General features: G+C 37.1%; 1 protein-coding gene across 1 annotated transcript in view; it reads left to right on the top strand.

Annotated features, from left to right (window-relative positions):
• Positions 1–10,321, top strand: part of htr4 (5-hydroxytryptamine receptor 4) — a 101,155-nt gene extending 90,834 nt beyond the window's left edge. Inside the window, exon 7 of the mRNA XM_053506073.1 lies at positions 9,944–10,321. Coding sequence (XP_053362048.1) covers positions 9,944–10,031 — 88 coding nt within the window. The 3' untranslated portion in view covers positions 10,032–10,321. The remainder of the gene's footprint in view (positions 1–9,943) is intronic.
• The last annotated feature ends 8,487 nt before the right edge of the window (positions 10,322–18,808 follow it).

The raw sequence follows: 18,808 nt of genomic DNA, 5'->3' as shown, positions 1-18,808 counted from the left end.
TTGACCCTGGGAATTTTCTGTACAATAATGTTTTCTTTCCCCAATATTTCTAGGAAAGGCTCCAAATTTACCAATTCCCTTAGCAGGATAAAGCAGTTACCAAAGTGAAAAAATGAATGAATCAATCAGTGTTTTATTGAATTAAATCTCATTTAAAATAGTTTTTATATAAAGACAAAATATGTTGTAAGCTGCTGAAATATATGGGCTTCCCAAGGACATGACATTTTAGTTTTAGATCCATGTGCTCCTTCTAAATAGGCTTTAGTGCACAGATGTGTTTTATCCAGTTTCAAGCTCAAAAGTGTTTACACTGAGAGAAGCCTGTGGTCTCATCGTGTTGTTATGTGTGGTCGTGTGGTTGCTTAGTGGTATGTACTCTTTCCACACTGCCCTTATTCAAGCCATACAGCTAAGAGAGCTAAGGGACAGTCTTAAATAACAAGACTATACATTATACAAGGCTAAACAAACAAAATATAATAATAATAATAATAATAATAATAATAATATAATAACAATATGATTTATAATAAAAACAATAATAATGTTATTAATAAAATAAGAGTAATAATAATACCCCCTTAATCATCTTTTTATTGTAATTAAGATATACAGAGCCTAATTTTATCTCCTCTTATAGTATTCGACATTCGTATGCAAGCATATACAAACACAGCTTACATGTTAACTGAGGCATTCTGTGCTAATATTTCTTATAGTTTTCTGACAGCTTTATTTATTTTAGAAAGCTGACAGCTTGAAGATTACCTCCAGCTGTTACAACTTGCATTTTTCTCTACTGTCCATGAGTATACATAATACGTAATACATAACTGAAAATAGAAACAAATGTGTAGTGCACTAAAAATACCCAAGTTAAGTTTTATAATTGATAAATACACACTAGTACATTTATAGTAACTATCTGCATTAATAAATATAAAAAACAACAGAGGTTAAAGTTAAAAGCAGGATGAAATCCTACAGTATATATTTGTCCATCATTGCATAAATTTCTCATGAAATTTACTTGTTAATCCAATGAAACATAAATTTTTAATTTATAGTTTAATATATTTTTAAATTACACCACTTTATTGCATATTAATGTTGAGTGTGATAATAATTACTTGCCTTTTTGATGATAAAAGGTGTGCGTTTGTGTGTGTGCGGCCAGTTAATTTATCTGGTTTCAAGGGTAGTGTGTTTGATTGATGCCTACTATATGGCTGTGTGTGGTTTATCAGGTGGCATAATGAAAAAGAAACGTATGTGTAAATATGGTACAGTAACATCATGGGTGTTAATTAGCCTAGTAAATGCCATTGTGAAATAAATTTTAAATCTGAAAGAAGGAGAGACTCAACCTGTCATTATATAAACGTCATATAAAAATAACTATAACTGTCAAATCCTTTTACTAAGTTTGTTATAAGGTGCGAAATTGTGGGTAATCGTCTCCCCTGCTGGGTCTTTGTGCGTGTCTCTCACTGGTATAATCAACATTTGTTATAGTACTGTTTACTATAACACTGTGACCATGTGTGTGTCCATAAAACATATTTTACTTTGTGTTTATATGCATGTGGGTACAGCACATGTGTAAAGCAAAAGCAAGTCTCATTAGACAGGTTAAAGGTCCATTTTCTCTTTCTGTATCAGCCTGTTCTTTGGTCACACACACAGACCCCTCCTACTTTCAGCTTCACAGACACACACACACACACACTTTCTCTCTGCTCTACACAGAAACACTGCTCTGTCTCTAATCTTTTTAAAGGTAAAGTGCAGGTTAATTTGATTTATTTTTACTTTACAGCAGTGATTTCGTTAGTGTGTTGCGCAATCAAGTGTCATTAGAGAGATTTCTTGTTTATTTTTCCGATTAAACAGTGTTTCCGTTTGCACGTGTGTGTGAAAAGAGTGGGATAGGGGTCACTGTGTAAGACGAGAAGGGGAAGAGGCAGAGGGGCTCCTTACTTTAGCTTCACACACACACATATACAGCGCCTGCGCGCACATACAGAAACACTTATCTGTCAGGATTTATTTTTACTTTTTTTAAAGGTAAAGTGCAGGTTAATTTGTTTTACTTTTACTTCATATTTTGTATTATTTTTATGTATTTATTTTTTTGGGCTGTGGAATAAATCATTTGAGGTTTCACTATTTCTTATGGAAAAAAATCGATTTGGTTTACGAGTGTTTTGAAATACGAGCCCTCTTCTGTAATGAATTATACTTGTAATCCAAGGTTCCATGGTACCTCTGTTTTATAGTAGATGACAGCAGATTGTGCATATCAATGTGTTTTGAGTAAAAAATGAAGTCTGTGGCAGATATTGGTATCTGAGTATTAACTCTTGTGCCCTGTCAAAAAAAAAACCACACACACACAGAGTAACCCAGCACGTCAGCAAAGTGCAGCAAATGGGCCTGTATTCCAGTAGTCCAAGAAAAGCAGCAGGTTGAAGTGAAGAATCAGTGGCACCCTGTCGGTAAAGTGTGTGTCTGCCTTTTATGGAAGTAATCTCACACACTCAAATAAAAAAAATAAGTATTTATTTTATTCAGTCAGTCCCAGGGTCTGTGCACTACATGTATCTCTTAAGTGCAAAATAAAATTGCCTGCCTATGTAGTAAATATTTAAACACTAGCTAGTTAAGTAATTTTATTCCATTGGAAGTTTGTTGCATTAATATTGTTATAAAATATATTCCAATCACCACCAAACTTACTATCTTTGTCATGCAGTTATCTAGCAACCAGTCATGCTGATACAGGTCAAGCTTTAGTTAAACATCAGAACAGGGAGATAATGGGATCTCATGGACTTACATAATGGCTTGGTATGTAAAAGTATTTCAGAAACTGCTGATCTTCTGAGATCTCACATAAAACAGTCTCTAGAATTTACATAAAATGGTGTGGGGAAAAGTGGAAGCTTTTGCTGATGATAGAGGGAGAGAAAGATCATAGAATAATTAAGAAAACAGAAAAAATACGTATCTCAAATATGTACTCTTACATTTACAGAAAAAAGAAAAGTATCTCAGAATGCACAACATGTCAAATCTTGAGGCAGATGAGCTGCAACAGCCAAATTAGGTTAGGCTCTTGGTAGCCAACAACAGGAATCAAAGCTGTTTCAGTGGACACTGAAAAATACCAGGCAATGTTTTTCCAGTATTCGCCCTAACAATGGCCATGCCACAGTCACTACAGACACATTTTCTTTCTTGTTAACATTTATTGAAGCTCTCATCTCTAGCTGTATGATTTGATACATTATTACTTTATTCTGTTGTCACGTGGTGACAACAGCCACTTTGATAGGAACCTGCTAATTTATGCAATTATCACATATTGCATAAATTAGCAGGTTCCTATCAAAGTGGCTAGTAAATGTTTATTTATTTATTTATTTTTTACTGTTTTTCAAGCCCATGCAGCTGGAAAACTTCACAAACAGGTGAAGGATTCGATATGTTGTTAAAAGATCTGCAGATAGAGATCTATAAGCAGACTCTGTTCTGTCTCTATTCAAGAGCCAAGATTGATTTCCAGAATTGACATTAGGGTTTATATTCTGCCTCCTGCTGTATTCGTTTCTGTGAAACCTTTTTGCTGCTCTGAGGCTATAAGGCGAAAAGCGAGAGGCGCTGGTAGTCCTAATCATGTACTGTAGCAGTGTCCTCTCTACCTGCTGGAGTTTGTTGTCATGGTAAACACATCTGCCTATGTGAGGGTTTTCTTCAGCTTTCTGCCATGTGCTGAGCTATTTTTGTCATGTTACAGAATTAATTCAGAGCTCCTCAATGCTGTCCCTAAAGCCTGGCTTTGACTATTCTTTAACGCAGGCTTTTAAACATTTATCACAATATTAGGCCTGGTTTATTCACTAGAAAAATGAATCAAACATGCCTTACACAGTCCTCTTGTCCTGCTCTCTGTCTATCATGCTGAATGAAGAGTAAACCCCTTAGGTAAACACTAGCACTCTTCTTTCCTCCGTGGGCCTCCGTGTACTTTTTTACTTTTGTTTTGCTGTCTCCTGACATTTCCTTCATCCACTCCAACTCTACTCTTCATTTCAGATAAGGAAAAATTCGTTTGTGCGATATCTCACACCTTAAATACTCAAGCCTTTTATCTTCGCACACATGTGCATGGAGTTAACATCCAGTATCGGTCAAGAAATTGTTATTAACGCAGATTTCTCATTGCAGACTCTTCACAGGAAAGATTAGCAACATGTCGCTTTATGAAAGATACGGTTTATTTGCAGTACGATGCCGGCCATCAGAGAGACAGAAAACAGAGTGTTAGGCTCATGTCTGGTGTATCTCTGCCAACTGGTCTGATGGAAAAGGGGGGGATTAGGTACAGAGAAAGGCAGGTTGGTATGAAGTAGACAGGCTGGAAAATATGATTTCTTTCAGACAGTGTGGAAAAGCTTCTACCAAAAAGACTGAACGATAGCAATCGACAGCTGTGAGATTACACTAGGCCTAGTTATTAAATAGCTGTTTTATGATAACAACAGGATCAAGTCATAGTCTAAAAACAACACTACATTGGGGAAACGCTGACAGAGTCCAGAGTACAAACCGTTGTATGTGAGGGTATGAGCGCTTGCTTAGGAAAGTCTTAAGGTTAAAAATTATTTTATCTCCGTCTGATCTGTGGCATTGCTGCATATTGCCATAGGTACAAAATACTTAACATTAAGTGCAATAATTAAAATTTTATAATAATGCAGTACTTTTGTGATACAGTACAGAAGAGTAGAGCAGATTCAGACTTTTAGCAACATTAAAATCTGTGTTTTAGAATGCAGCAAAATCAAGCAGTTAATTAAACAGTAGCTTTCTGACTTAAAAGGGATTGTGTCTGAAACATAGGTATTTTATTTGCCTTGTGCTGTCAGTTATGCAGTTTGTTGTTTGTTTAATCTGTGTTCTCCACAATTAAGGCACAAGTCTGCGCTGTGAACTTCCCAATCGCTGCAGTGATTTCTGCTGTATTAAATCACCATGAAAATAATGTGTGTGAATGTGTAAATACCTTCTTGCTTTATTCTAATTTTAGAGATAGACAGAAGGATGATGTCAGACTTGTTTGGCATGCCCACCAGTGTATTATACTGGTATTTGGCATACTAATGTTTCAGTCCAAAACTAACCAGCCATCAGTGTTGTAATTTATGTTGAAACCATATATTGAAGTGCTTCCGTACAAGAGATCTTAAATATTTTTGGGAATTTTCCAGTTCCTGCTTGTTGCTGACAATAGCCATTGCTGTTTTCTGACAGTCTGCTTAGGGGGAATGGATTCGAGATAAACAGGAAGCTACTTAAGCAGGAACGATGGCTTGATTAGGTTCAAGTTGCACCTTAAAATGCACCTCATGTAAAGCAAGTTGTGTTTTTTAACCCTGTGCTTTACTATGCAGTCAGATATTGTATAACATGATATGATTTGCAGTATTGTTACCCGCTTAATAGAGTGAAAATAGCCTATCCATCCGTAAAGAGTGCAGGATAGTACAGTCCTTTATTATAAACAGACCCTCCATTCCTGATTCAGACTTTGCTGAAATGAGTCTGAAGCCCAGATGCGGGCAGCGGTACATCTCTCTAGATGAGTTTGAAATAGATCGCCCCCTTCCTACTGATAAGCTTGAAATTGCAGATGGTATCATGTTATGGAGTAAGTTATCTCAGGCAACCTCATCTGGCTTAATCCCAAACCCTTCAGACTTCCCCTCTGTTTCTGCACGTCTTCTCTCTCACTGACATAACAAAGCGAGTATCACACACTGCATCACAAGTCAATTCTCTGAACAGATAAGAAAACCTTATAAATTAGATTTAAAGATTACACATTTCCTTTTCTCCTTATTCTACCTTTTTGTTTAACATTTTTATTCTGTAATATAGCTACCGTTTAATTAAAGCTGTTTAATGATCTTTTATTCAATTAGAAAGTCATATAAAAAATAAGTCATCTTACTAATGAAATATGGATGCTTGCTTTTTTCCTACCGGTGTACAGTATAAGCCTGGAACAGCTAACTGATCATCAGTTTGGGTAGTAGCACTCTTTTCTTGGTTCTGCTTGTTTTCCATGTGAAAAAGCCAACATTATGTGCGTCATGGAGATAACAGTGCTGATTGTTTTCTCCCTCAAGTGCAGCTCTTTTAAAATGGTTCCCCATAGGTTTGAGATTACAAGAGAGCCTAATAGTAAAATGTTTGAGGTTTTATTAGTTTTTTTTTGTTGTTGTTGTTTTTTATTGATTGGTATTTATGTGGAGATTTTTATTAGGATCCTAAATGTCTGTGGGCTATTACGTGTACTGCAGGTTGTAGACTAAATTATATCAGCCGAAAAGAATAAATAACTAATAAGCTGAGGTTTTAACACCTTATTATTTTTTGATTAATGTTAAAGAAAATATTCAGTAAGTATTTTGTTACTAAATGAATTAATTTAGTAGATTTAATAAATTAAAATGAAACAGGTCATGGCTGTTTAATTGGGCACTTCTGTATTTGTTCTAGATCGAATACATTTAACGATACCTGGTTATGGAATTTGACTAAGAACAGGCAGATTGGAATTCCTGCGACTTTTTGCATGCATAGGGCGCTGATGTCATCAGTCAGGCAGTGCAGGGATTTTATAGCAGTGCTAGTAATAGCTGCTAAAACAGCTAAAGCAAGGCTTTAATGTGATTCAACCCAGATGGCATATTCATGTGGACACACATGCCATTTCCATGGACAGAAGTCTCCACATTAGATTTAAATAAAACTTAGTTGTAATTATAAATGTGAACTGTAATGACATGCAAATCTGATCTCACCCAAAGAAAATCTAAATTAATCAATGTGGCTTGTAATATGAATGTAGCCTAAGAATTAGTTCTTTGCCATTTATCAAGAGCTAAGCTATCAAGTGAATTTTTCTGTTGCACCTTTAACCCCTTGCTTTCAATCTGACCTTTTCATGAGTCTCTTCGACTTATTGTCGTGTGTATACACAGAGGGTCTGTATAAGCTGTCAGTCTACGCAGGAAGGACTTTAGGTGAGTGTGTCTAAAATGAATGTGATCTTTCAGACAAACTGAATGAACAAGAGCAGAGAAAATCCCTAGAACGCTGTTCCCATTATTCCATCGCAAAAGAAGCTCCCTAGAGAGAGATGAATGTGCTTCCTACACTTTGGCTCCATTGTACGTATAGCCCACAACAGGTCTTTGAAAGCCCAAAATAGCAGATATCAAATAATGATGGGGGAAAGTGTGAACGGGCGAAAGTGCAAACAAATCGGTAGCACTTTCTTTTCCCTCCTTTTATTTTTCTCTGTGGCTCTCCATTTCTTTTCCTTCTGTCTGTTTCCTGCTCTCTGTCAATGTTAAATCACATGTGGGATTTGGGGATACACAGCAGCTCACACAATCCACAGGATGAAGAACGGCCCAATCTTTAACCCTATTTATGCCTCTGCCACTGAAGCCTCGTAATATTCATTATTTAAATAAGACAAATGTGTTTGATTAAAATGTGTCGCCGGCACTCTGTCTCTCAACCAACCACAAATGTTCACAAAGTAAAAAAATGTGTAATGTTTAGACTGGATAGTTCAGCGTGTTTATAACAGTTCTGCATTGTATTGGAAAATTGGACATTTCAGGTGAGATTCATTTATGAGCGACTTTAGGACGGCGTTTCCTCAGACTGACGCTTGGTTGTGTTGAATAAAGTCACTACAAACACTGAATAAAAGAGCAGCAACGTGGCAACAATTTTGCTTCCTGCTCGCTTAGTTGAAATGGGTTATTTTCTTTAGGAATCCAGAAATATTAATGAATCTAAAGTGGATGAAGTTTTGTTCATGACTATATAATTATTCTAGTTAGAATAATTTCTAGTTTGCTTGTTTATCAATAAAAACATTTATATAGATTTTTGGAATTTAATGCAGCAGCACAACAGAGGTGGGCAAAATAAACAAATCCTGTACTTGATTATAAAGTAAAAACCTCAAGTAAAATGTTACTTAAGGAAAAAAAGACATCATCCATTTACATTTCCACTTGTAAGAAAACATACATCTTTCTCACACACACACTTTCTATGCTTCCATCTCCACATTGAATTTGAAACACCTGCTACATGATTGAACATTTCACAGAGGGAATACAAATCATACAATTATGTATAAGGTGGCAAATACTTCAAATACTACACATCACTGTGGTTGTGTAATGCAGCACCATGCGCAAATGTAGTGAAGTAGAAAGTACAGATTGTTGTTGTGTAGGATGTAGTGGAATTAAAAAAGAATTAACAAAGAAAATGGACTTAATTACCTTCCATTTCTGAACCACCATTACACCCAGGAAAAGCAACAACTGTGCTACACATAGTCCTTTCTGTGTATATATGAACCGTAGCCCGTAATGTTCCAGCTTTAATAACATTCTCGGGAGCTACAGTAGTCACTTTCTGGCTTTTCTTAATAATTAATCTATTATAGTGTTCTTTTTCTAGACTAAAGGATATAGTAATAGTCACATAAGCATTGAAGAAAAATGCCACAACAAAACCTATGAGCCTTGTGTCTGCAAGTCAGATTTATTAAGTTGAGTATGACTCATCATTACACTGTGTGTACAGTGTTCTGAATTGCAGATTGCAGAATGTGATTTTTTAATATTGTAATATCAATGGAAGCACTGACAAAAGTAGAGCCACAGACTCTGAAGATCCCTGAATTATTTAGGACCTTTAATAAACTACTTTTTGAACTACTATTGTTGGACGTTTGGAGTCCTGTTAGTGTTCTGCCATGATGTAACAGGGGGACATTGTTGTTGCAGTCACGATGATTTATAATAGGCGAAAACATTTTCAACTGTAAGTTATAACAGTCATAATTTGCTGTGTGAGACCGAACACCTTCATTGAGCATTTTAAGTGATGATTAATATCAAATTACTGAGAACGTCAGTGGAGAAATAGTGGCGCAGCAAATGCTGGGCCAGAAGACTGCCTCAGCTAGTTGGTGATCTATAAGATGACAAACACACAGGGAATGAAGGCAGCATGGGTATGGAATTCAAAGCTTTCCTTTATCCTTATCTGTTTAAGCAGCGTGTATAGATGAAGAGGTGAGAGAGTTGGACATATTGAAGGACTAAAGTGCTGCTGATATCAATCTCTTTTGAATGAGATGAATTGCTACTGGTGCCAGCATTATGGGTAATGTACATTAGGAAACCATTAGCCAAAGTGAAAGTTGTTGATGGAAGACACTTAAACCAACAAGTCAGCTCAGAATATAAGTCAAATAAGGTGGGATTTTTCCTTTATGAAGAAATTCATGCCCATGGCTATTAACAAACTACGAAAACATAATTAAGGCCTTAATTATACCACTATTTTATACCGCTTTTTAAAGCTGTTTCTAGACCACTGAATTTAAGGTCTACTTTAGGAAAACTGTGATCGTGTTTTATCTCCCTAGCTGACAGTACTTTTTGATAAAAGCCTCAGGAACACATGAGGCATATCTATACCATGCTTGAAACACCCCGTGTTTACGTTTACCACAAATTCAGTTGTGTGTCATATAATAGTCCTTACCTGTAGTGCTCCCAATTTTCCGGTGCTGAAACTAGTGATTACAGTGCCATTTTGAACACACCAGGAGTGGGTCGGCCGTGGGATATAGAAGACCTGTCAGTGTTTTTAATACACTTGCAATTCACCTCATATCCTGCTCCATTAAAGTGTCATGACTCTTACTGCAGTTTTCTGTAAGGAAACACCAGAGCCGCTCACTCGAGTGGGAAAAAAAAGATGTTGCACAACTCAAAAAAATAAATAAAATAATGTATTCTCATATTATTACTATTTTTTTCCCCAGGTACTCAGTTCTGCACAATGGAAACAATGGCGAACAGGAAAAACTGACAGTGCATAATGACACAGAGTCGCAGGAATCCTGCTTTTGACCACACTTCATCAGGACAGAAACTGGAAGGAGCCATCGCTCACCATCAGCCCCATCACACCTGTAGCGCAAACTCACACAAGGGGGGGGTGGGGGAGGGTTTGTCCAGGGACAGATTACTGGGTGGTGGACGGAGCTGAGTTTTACGCTCCAGAATGTTGTGAACAATGTTGCCAAAGGTATTTGATTTGTATTTAATGATGTAATTATTTCTTATGGTTAATGACCAGATCCGTTACAGATTTCTGCTTGTTGACTATTATTAATCATAAAGGATGATTTTACAAGCATTATTTGTGATGAATATTTCAGCCGAATTTACAATCAGGAGATCCCTTCTACTGCCCAGAGGTTGCATAACAGCCATCACACTGTGTTCAATTATATTGGTTTTAATCTGAATCTGATATTGCTCATACATTCACACTTGTTTTTTTCTGTTTGTGTTGACCGTATGTGTAAAAAAAAAAAAAAAAAGATTCTTTCTGTGAATAGTTTGTACAACAGAACATTTTGATCCAGTTATTTTAACAATACCAATAGATATTCGACAACTGATGTAACAAAAAATGTGCCTTTGGGTGAAATTAAGAGTAGGAAAATACATTCACGAACCTGCGATCTTTAAAGCATTAGTAAAAAGATTTACACTACATAGACTTAGTCCTTAAAAGCTCATAATGGATCCATAACTGAGGTACCGGAATGATGGTACTTCTGAGTTTCCTCTTTAAATCCATGTTGTTGTTTTTTGTTGTTGTTGTTGATGATGTTGTTTGTTTTACAGATGAAATATTCCCACTCAGAAATCTGCGTATGAACATCAAGCACATTAGCTATGTTATTGTACGAATACATTGTCTGGTACGGATACATCCTACATATCCTACTCATCATACATATCCAGTCTTCATAATTAATTTCCATGCGCTTTAAACATTATATTGTCTCCAAGATTCATTCTGATTACCAATCTGACCATTCTAGGAGATTTTCTTTAATAGAGTCTCTTATTAGTCATCATTGATAAAAATATATATATATATATATATATATATATATATATATATATATTTTTTTTTTTTTTTTTTTTTTTTTTAAACTGCGAAAAAACATTTAGGTGTCAGCTTTTCTCAGCAAAAAAAGTATTTTCAAATGAAAGACTTCACATGAGTCATAACTGTTTTCATACAGATGCATTGATTGGAAATGGTAAACCCTTTAAAAAAAGGCATTCCCATTATGCTTCGGTTTTAATAATCTCTCCTGCAAAGGATGCACTTAGAGCACTTTTAAAAGATATTGATGGTACCTTTCATAAATAATACAGTATTCTGGTTGCTAATATTTGACCAAATTTTTAACAGAAGAATAAGGAAAAGTCCTTTAATGTGACAGTTTGTTGAAGTGTTAAGTGTTGTGCTGTGGTGTTGTTTCGGGAGAAAAAGAGAAGGAAGCTTTACATGAACAACAGCATCCTGTGCTCTGCTTACACTCTGTACCGCTAAATGTTCTCTGACCAGGTGGAAAAACCCTCGTAGTGTGCTGTCTACTTTTGCTGCCAAAGCTAAACCCATTCACAGGTGAACAGCAAAGATATACTTTACATTTTTTTAGCAGTATACTGTATGCTGAAGGTCAGAGCTTGGTGTACAAATTCATTTTGATTTAGTTGTAAATAGGAATATTTTTACACAACCCTTGCTTCGGTGCCAGGCATTATTTTTTGCAGATTAGTTTAACATCAGTGCTGGATCGCACAGGTGCAGGCAGAGATACTCGTAGGAACGCGTAAATGGTCACAATCAACGTGAACTCCTACAAGTTACTTTTAGAATAAACTCTCAGAAATTACTGGCAGGACATCAAACAGAATTTAATATTGACTGTGAAGCTCGGAAATGAACTGAAAAACAACTTTGTGTTGAATGGTAATGTAGTAAACCATTTAATTAGATTTCTTTTTTTTCCAGCGCGTTTGGGTAGAGAATACTAAATGCCCCAAGATGTCATAGGAATCGGCTTAGTTTAAACAGTACGCTGTTCACTTCATGTGGTACTCAGGATGAGTACTGTAGGTGCGACATCAACCTCAGAGTTACCCAAACAGGCCTGACAGCTGTGTATTAAAAAATGATTTTCAGGGGATGTTAATTAACAACAAGCAGTCTGGAAAATTATTTTAATGCTCCTGTTCCACTCTGATACTCCAGGCTTTTTAATTATGTAGCACCGGGTTGACCATGAGTCACTGAGCATTCAGCAATTTTAGTAGCAGATGCAATCGCGGGGAAAAAAATAAATAAATTCATGAAAATCATCATCACTCCCATAATTTTACCAGTGTCGGTGTGAAGTTTGCCGGTGAGGATGTGCTTAAGAGTGTCAGGCGCGGATGTGCACCCACACTTTGTAAAGTGTGTGTGGAAAGATTTCCACAATGGCTGCCAAGTACTTATCGCAAGTCAGCAATGCAAGTTTACCGAATTGTGCTCCGCAGTTCTCTGACTCTCTGGTCTTGTTAACAGTGACGTACTACAGCGATGTTAGAATGTGACATAAAAGCTGAAGTAGGCATGAGGAATGAGCAAGGATACATCTGCGATGTATCCTTGCCGTAAAAAGACCCATTCTAGGTATTGCTATATCGGTCCTTCTCTCTTACACACAAACACACACACACACACACACACACATATACAAAGCACCACACGAACACCACTGTGTATGAACCCCTGAAGGCAGAAGTTTTAAACATGAATGTGTTGTAAATCTCTCCCTAACTTTTGTAAACTCAGTATTTATTTTGGTGGATATAAAGATTGATATTTTTCATGTAAGGCTTCTCTTTCAGGGAGCTATGTGGATTACTTTTTCTGTTGCTATGTGACAGCTCTAATACATGATTATAATTAAAGATGAAGGAAAATAATGTAAAATGTGTGGCAACTGCTTCGTTTTATACTCCAATTCATATTATTTTTGGTCATTACACTCAATCATGTAGCTCTCAGCACTCGGCAACAAAGGAGATATTTTATGTACAGATGTATTCATGGAAAGCTCAGGGCAGCTGATCAGTGCAGCATTCGTCTTTCACAGACTATACTTTTTTTTTTTATCTGGAGGTTACAGGATGGCATGGTGGTGATCGCAGGAAGAGCAGAAGACTTCTCCATATGGATTTACTTTGTGTTTGCAGGCACTGACGGACGCGAACACAACTTGCTTCCTAAACATGTGCTCGTCAGACTAAATACAAAGCCACAATCGAGATGGAGTCAAAACAACATGCAGCTGAAAATGCAGGAAGTCTGATCAGTATTCTTTTGGGGGTTTTTTTATGCTTATTATTATGGTTTTTTTCCCTCTCCCGTTCCCCTCCCCAAGCTGTCACCAGTCTTTCACTTCTTTCATCAAGCATGGTGTAGTTTACATTTAGCCTGCTAGACCACGCAGATGTGTTGCATATACACCCACCAGCCACTTCATTAGATGCACTTGTTCAGCTGCTCTTTAACACAAATATTTAATCAGCCAATCACAAGGCAGCAACTCAATGCGTTTAGGCATGTAGACATGGTCAAGGTCAGCTGCTGAAGTTCAAAGCAAGCATCAGAATGGGGGAAGGAAAGTGATTTAAGTGACTTTGAACAATGGCATGGTTGTTGGTGCCAGATGGCTCTGACTATTTCCGAAGATGCTGATGTACTGGGATTTTCACATACAGCCGTGTGTAGGGTTTACAGAAAATGGTCCTGTGAGCAGCAGTTCTCTGCGTTGTTGATTACAACCAAAGTATTGCAGAGAGCATCTCTGAACACACAACATGTCTATCCTTGAAGCAGCAGAAGAACACACCGGGAGCCACTCCTTTCAGCTAAGAACATGACACTGAGGTTACTGTTCACATGGGTTCATCATTCGAGATTGGAAAAACATTGCCTTGTCTGATGAGTCTGGATTTCTGCTGCAACATTTGGATAGTACGGTCAGAATTTTGGTCTAAACAACATGACAGCATGGCTCCATCATGCCTTGTATCAATAGGTTCAGGCTGGTGGTTGTTGTGTAATGGTCTTTTGGATATTTTTTTACTATCAAAATGTCACAGCCTACCTGAGTATTGTTGCTGACTGTGTCTGTCCCTTTATGACTACAGCGTAACATGCCATGTCACATGGTTCAATTATTCTTAACTAGTTTCTTGAACATGACCATGAGGTCACTGTATTCAAATGACCTCACAGTCACCAGATCTCAATCCAATAGAGCACCTTTGGCATGTGTTAGATCAGGAGATTCAAATCATAGACGTGCAGCCGAGATGAGGAAGCCGGTGAGTGTAAATTTGCTCATTTGCCCTCGAAACTTTCTGTGGAGCAGAGCTGATCCATGAACCCTAATGCACCAGACCTTATTAAAAGTTTGGAAAAATGAAAATGAAAATCATTTATTTTTAATCGCTTCCGAAATTTCTGCTTCTTTTGAGACTTACCTCAATAATTGCAGATTTATCATTCCTTGTGCAGTTTTCCAAATGTACTTTGTGTTTTACAAGATGAATGACAACTAAGGTCCTCATATTTAATCAGATGTTATAACAATTCCTGGAGAGTGATTTATTTTTATGAAATGAACAATTAATTGCAGAACGAATAAATACTTAAACAAATGAAAAAGGCAATGTGTTCTTTATAATGTTGTTTAGGGTGCCTATAGTTTTGATATGCATGCTTTTAGAGAAAATGCTATTATTCCAAATATATGGGTTATTTTATATATAGAAAATGTATAGGGTTTTTTTTTAGTTTTATTTTATTTTTTTAAACAATTTGTGTTGAAAATGTTAATACTTTTGCTTAGTAATGTATGGACACGAACACAGTCAGGGCCATAAGTATTTGGACAGCGATAACGAACTGTTCTGGGCTGATTCTGATACACAGGGGGGGGGGGGGGAGTGAAGTGGTGTTAGGTCTGGTTCTTTTTAATCTGACATATTGGGTCTGAAATAAAAAGAAAAAAAAATTAAATAACATTCCATGTATTATATTTAAATACAGTTTGGATTTAATCATATCTCCACCTCCTTGTTTGCTTAAAAAAAAAAAGTCAGATACAGAAACATTATACTTTCCATATGATTTATAATACCACCTCATGGAAGCTTAACCAGAAATACAATAATGAATAATGACAGAACAGACAGCAGACTCAACTCTAAAAGAGAACACAGTGAAAAAAAAATAATATGGTCCTTTAGTTAAAACACAGACAAAGATTAAAAAAGAGTGATGAGTGGCTTGCGTATGACCTAGATAATTGTGCAGGCATAGTCTCTCTGCAATAATGAATTGCACATTTGCCTCAATGATGGAAAACACCAGTCAAAAGCTTGGACACACCTTCTAATTCAATGTTTTTAGTGATTTACTTTCTATATTTTATGGAATAACACAAATGGAATGATATATTTCAGAATGTTCTGGTCAATAGTTCTTGCAGGAACAATATTCTCAGGTGCATTCATAAAAACCCATCAGCAACAGCAGAATGATTTCTCCATAAAGACAAAACTATGGAAGATGGATTTATAGCATTTTGAAAAAAAAACAAAAATCACACCAGATTTACAGTACTATAACCCAAACAATTTTGACAAAATATTCGGTGGGGTTTTTTTTTTTGTGTTTTTTTTCCAACACTCAAAGAAATCCTGCATATCAGTGTGTAATGCTTCTGGCTTCATTAGAAAAATATATATTTTTTTTTCCTTAAAACTGCAAAAATGGAGTTATCTCACTTTGCTGTCAAAGCCCAGAGTTGAGCGGTTGAGAATTACAGTTTATGGATTAACAGCATCTGTCTGACAACGTTCCAGCTATTAGCACAGAATATAAACTGCAGACACTACTAACACAGATGTGCTACATTTGTTACTGACAATCACAGTATATAATCATTAATGTATGCCATTTATCATTATAAGGCTTTACCTTTTTTTTTTTTTTTAATAAGGCATTACTGATTATTATGTAAATTCTCAGGGCCTGCCATTTGATGTCTCAGGGCTTCGTTTCATCCCAGGTGCTGAGTTGCAGAGGTGCTGTTATCTGAATGAGCTGAGAAATGTCTTTCTCTCCTGATTGCTATTTGAAGTGCCTTGCTGAGTTAAGTGCTCGCTCATCAGCCTTTCTCCGAAAGCCTCTGGCCTTTTTATGTTGCTGTGAAAAAGCCAAAAATCTTAATTTTTTCACTCTGAAATGTCAAGTGTTATAATAGGCTTTGTGCATAGTGTGATCATTTCTAATTTCGACACTGAGCAGACCCCTTTTTAGTCACTTTTTACTCAAGACAATTCATTGTTGCAATTATTAGCATTTTCAGCATCAACTAGCCATGCTGCTCATTAAGAACTGCCAGGCTCTTCGGTTGCACTTAAAGTGTTTCCTTTACGTGTGGTTTCTTTGTTTACTTGTAGTTTTTCCACAATCGATACAACAGATCCTTTCTAACCAAAATCAGGGCTCACAAAGCAATTAATACAGTCACAGACACACTCGTTGATTGTGTGCAGCTTCACTGCAAAATACTCATTTCGTCTCAGACGACATGTGTATTTAAAAATGATTATTATTGATTCCAAAACAACAAACAAGTTATCTTTTGATTAAATAATGCATTAAGCTATAATCATGCAGATACAAAGCAAAAAAATTCCAGACACTCACAATCTTTTAAATTTGTTTTTCTTTACTGTAAGTGAAATAGCTTTTTTTGTGTGGGGTAATATTCCACAATAGCAGTTTTACTTTAATTATTTTGTTAATTTGAAATGAAAATATTTGTGTAAGTACTTATACAATATAGGAATTTCTCATTACAGGCAAAAGAATATCATTTACTTTATGTCCCATAATATAATTTCCTCTCCCTAGGAATAAGATAGTAATTAGGGAATGTTTGAGAGTAGAATTACCTGCCCTGCTCTTGCCACAAGCATCCTCCATGCCTTACATTTCTATATGGGTTTTAAAGATCGTTCATTCAGGAAGCACTTGTGACCATAGATTCCAGTGTGGGAGGGTGACTTTAATAATGCTATTATCTCAAGCAATAGCTGAGAGGCTTCTACACTTGACTTGTGCTGTAGGCCTCTATCTAGTGAATTTTTAGAGAAAGCATTTAATATGCAGCGTTCGGTATGGCAGCTCATTTTATTTATTTAGCTGTGTTTGAGCTAATATCATTATCCATAGTTGTCAGGTTTCAGGAACAGTTACATCAACTATGACTAAAAAAAATGAAACATAAAATGCAAAAAACAAGAAACTATTCCAAACTATTTTAAAAGTGGAAAAGGGATATGTAGGCAACTATATAATACCCTTTTCCCTTTCCAATACATAACCAAATCTCTTCTTATCTCTCACAGAACAACCTTAATGATCCCAACCAATATGGATTCAAAGTGGCACATCCCACAGAGACTGTCCTTCTGTCAGTCACTGAGAAGCTCCATGCTGCTAGATCTGCTAAACTGTCATCTGTCACCTGCTTTTGACACAGTAAACCACAAGATTCTATGATCTATTCTTACAAGCCTTGGAATCTGTGCAACAGCGTGGCAATGGTTTGCTTCTTATCTAGAAGATATGTCATATGAGGTGACATGGAGGGGATCCACATCTGCCCCAGACAGACTGGTGTCCCACAGGGCTCAGTACTTGATCCTCTTCTGTTCGCCCTCTATACCCGGTCTCATATCATCAAATGGATTTTCATACCATTGATGTGCAGATATGCGCAACTTATTCTCTCATTTCCTCCCTTAGATACTCAGGTTTCCACCCGGATCTCATAATGTCTGGCAGACATCTTATCCTGGATGGCAGCTCATCAGCTGAAGCTCAATCTAAGCAAAACCGAACTGCTGTTCATACCTGGTGACTAATCTCCAGGTCAAGACCTTATGATATCCCTGACAACAATCAGATCACTCCTTCAGCCACCGTTCGCAATCTTGGGGTAACCGTGGACAATCATCTGTCATTTTCCCCACACATTGCCAACCTTATTCGCTCTTGGCGATTTCTTCTTTACAACATCAGAAGAATCCACCCATTTCTATCTTCACAGGCTACTCAGGTGCTTGTTCAGTCTCTGGTTATTTCAAGATTGGACCACTGCAACTCACTTCTGGCAGGTCTGCCTCTGTCCACGAGTCAACCTCTGCAACTGATCCGGAATGCAGTAGCATGTCTTGTTTTAAACCTTCCTAAGTTCTCCCTCACCACCCCACTCCTCCACTCCCTCCACTTGCTTCCTGTAGCTGCCTGCATTAAATTCAAAACCCTGATGCTCGCCTACACAGCTAAAAATGGCCCAGCACCCACTTACCTCTCTGCTCTAATCACACCACGCACTGCACCACGTTCCCTCTGATCCTTCAGCGCCGCTCCTGGTGGCACCTAGGTGGTGGAACTAACTTCCTCTCGATGTTCGTACAACAAGAGTCGATCTTTAAACAACAACTTAAAAGACATCTGTTTCTTCAATTCTTGGGGTGGGCTGGTTGTGGGGTGGGACCTTCATGGATCAGACATGTTTGTCTGCCGCAAACCATGGGTACCCAATCAGATTGGGATCTGGGGAGTTTGGAGGCCTTGGGTTCTTTACCTGCCCATACGTAGCAGACTGTGGTGCACTGGGCGTTCTGGTATCTTTCCGTTTAGCCTGTTCAGCATCAACCTTTTGGCGATTTGTCCTGCACTG

The sequence above is a fragment of the Clarias gariepinus genome, chromosome 10 (assembly GCF_024256425.1).
Source record: "Clarias gariepinus isolate MV-2021 ecotype Netherlands chromosome 10, CGAR_prim_01v2, whole genome shotgun sequence".
Lineage (NCBI taxonomy): Eukaryota > Metazoa > Chordata > Actinopteri > Siluriformes > Clariidae > Clarias > Clarias gariepinus.
Note: the sequence above shows the minus strand (reverse complement) of the source record. Positions and strands in the feature narration are given on the sequence as shown.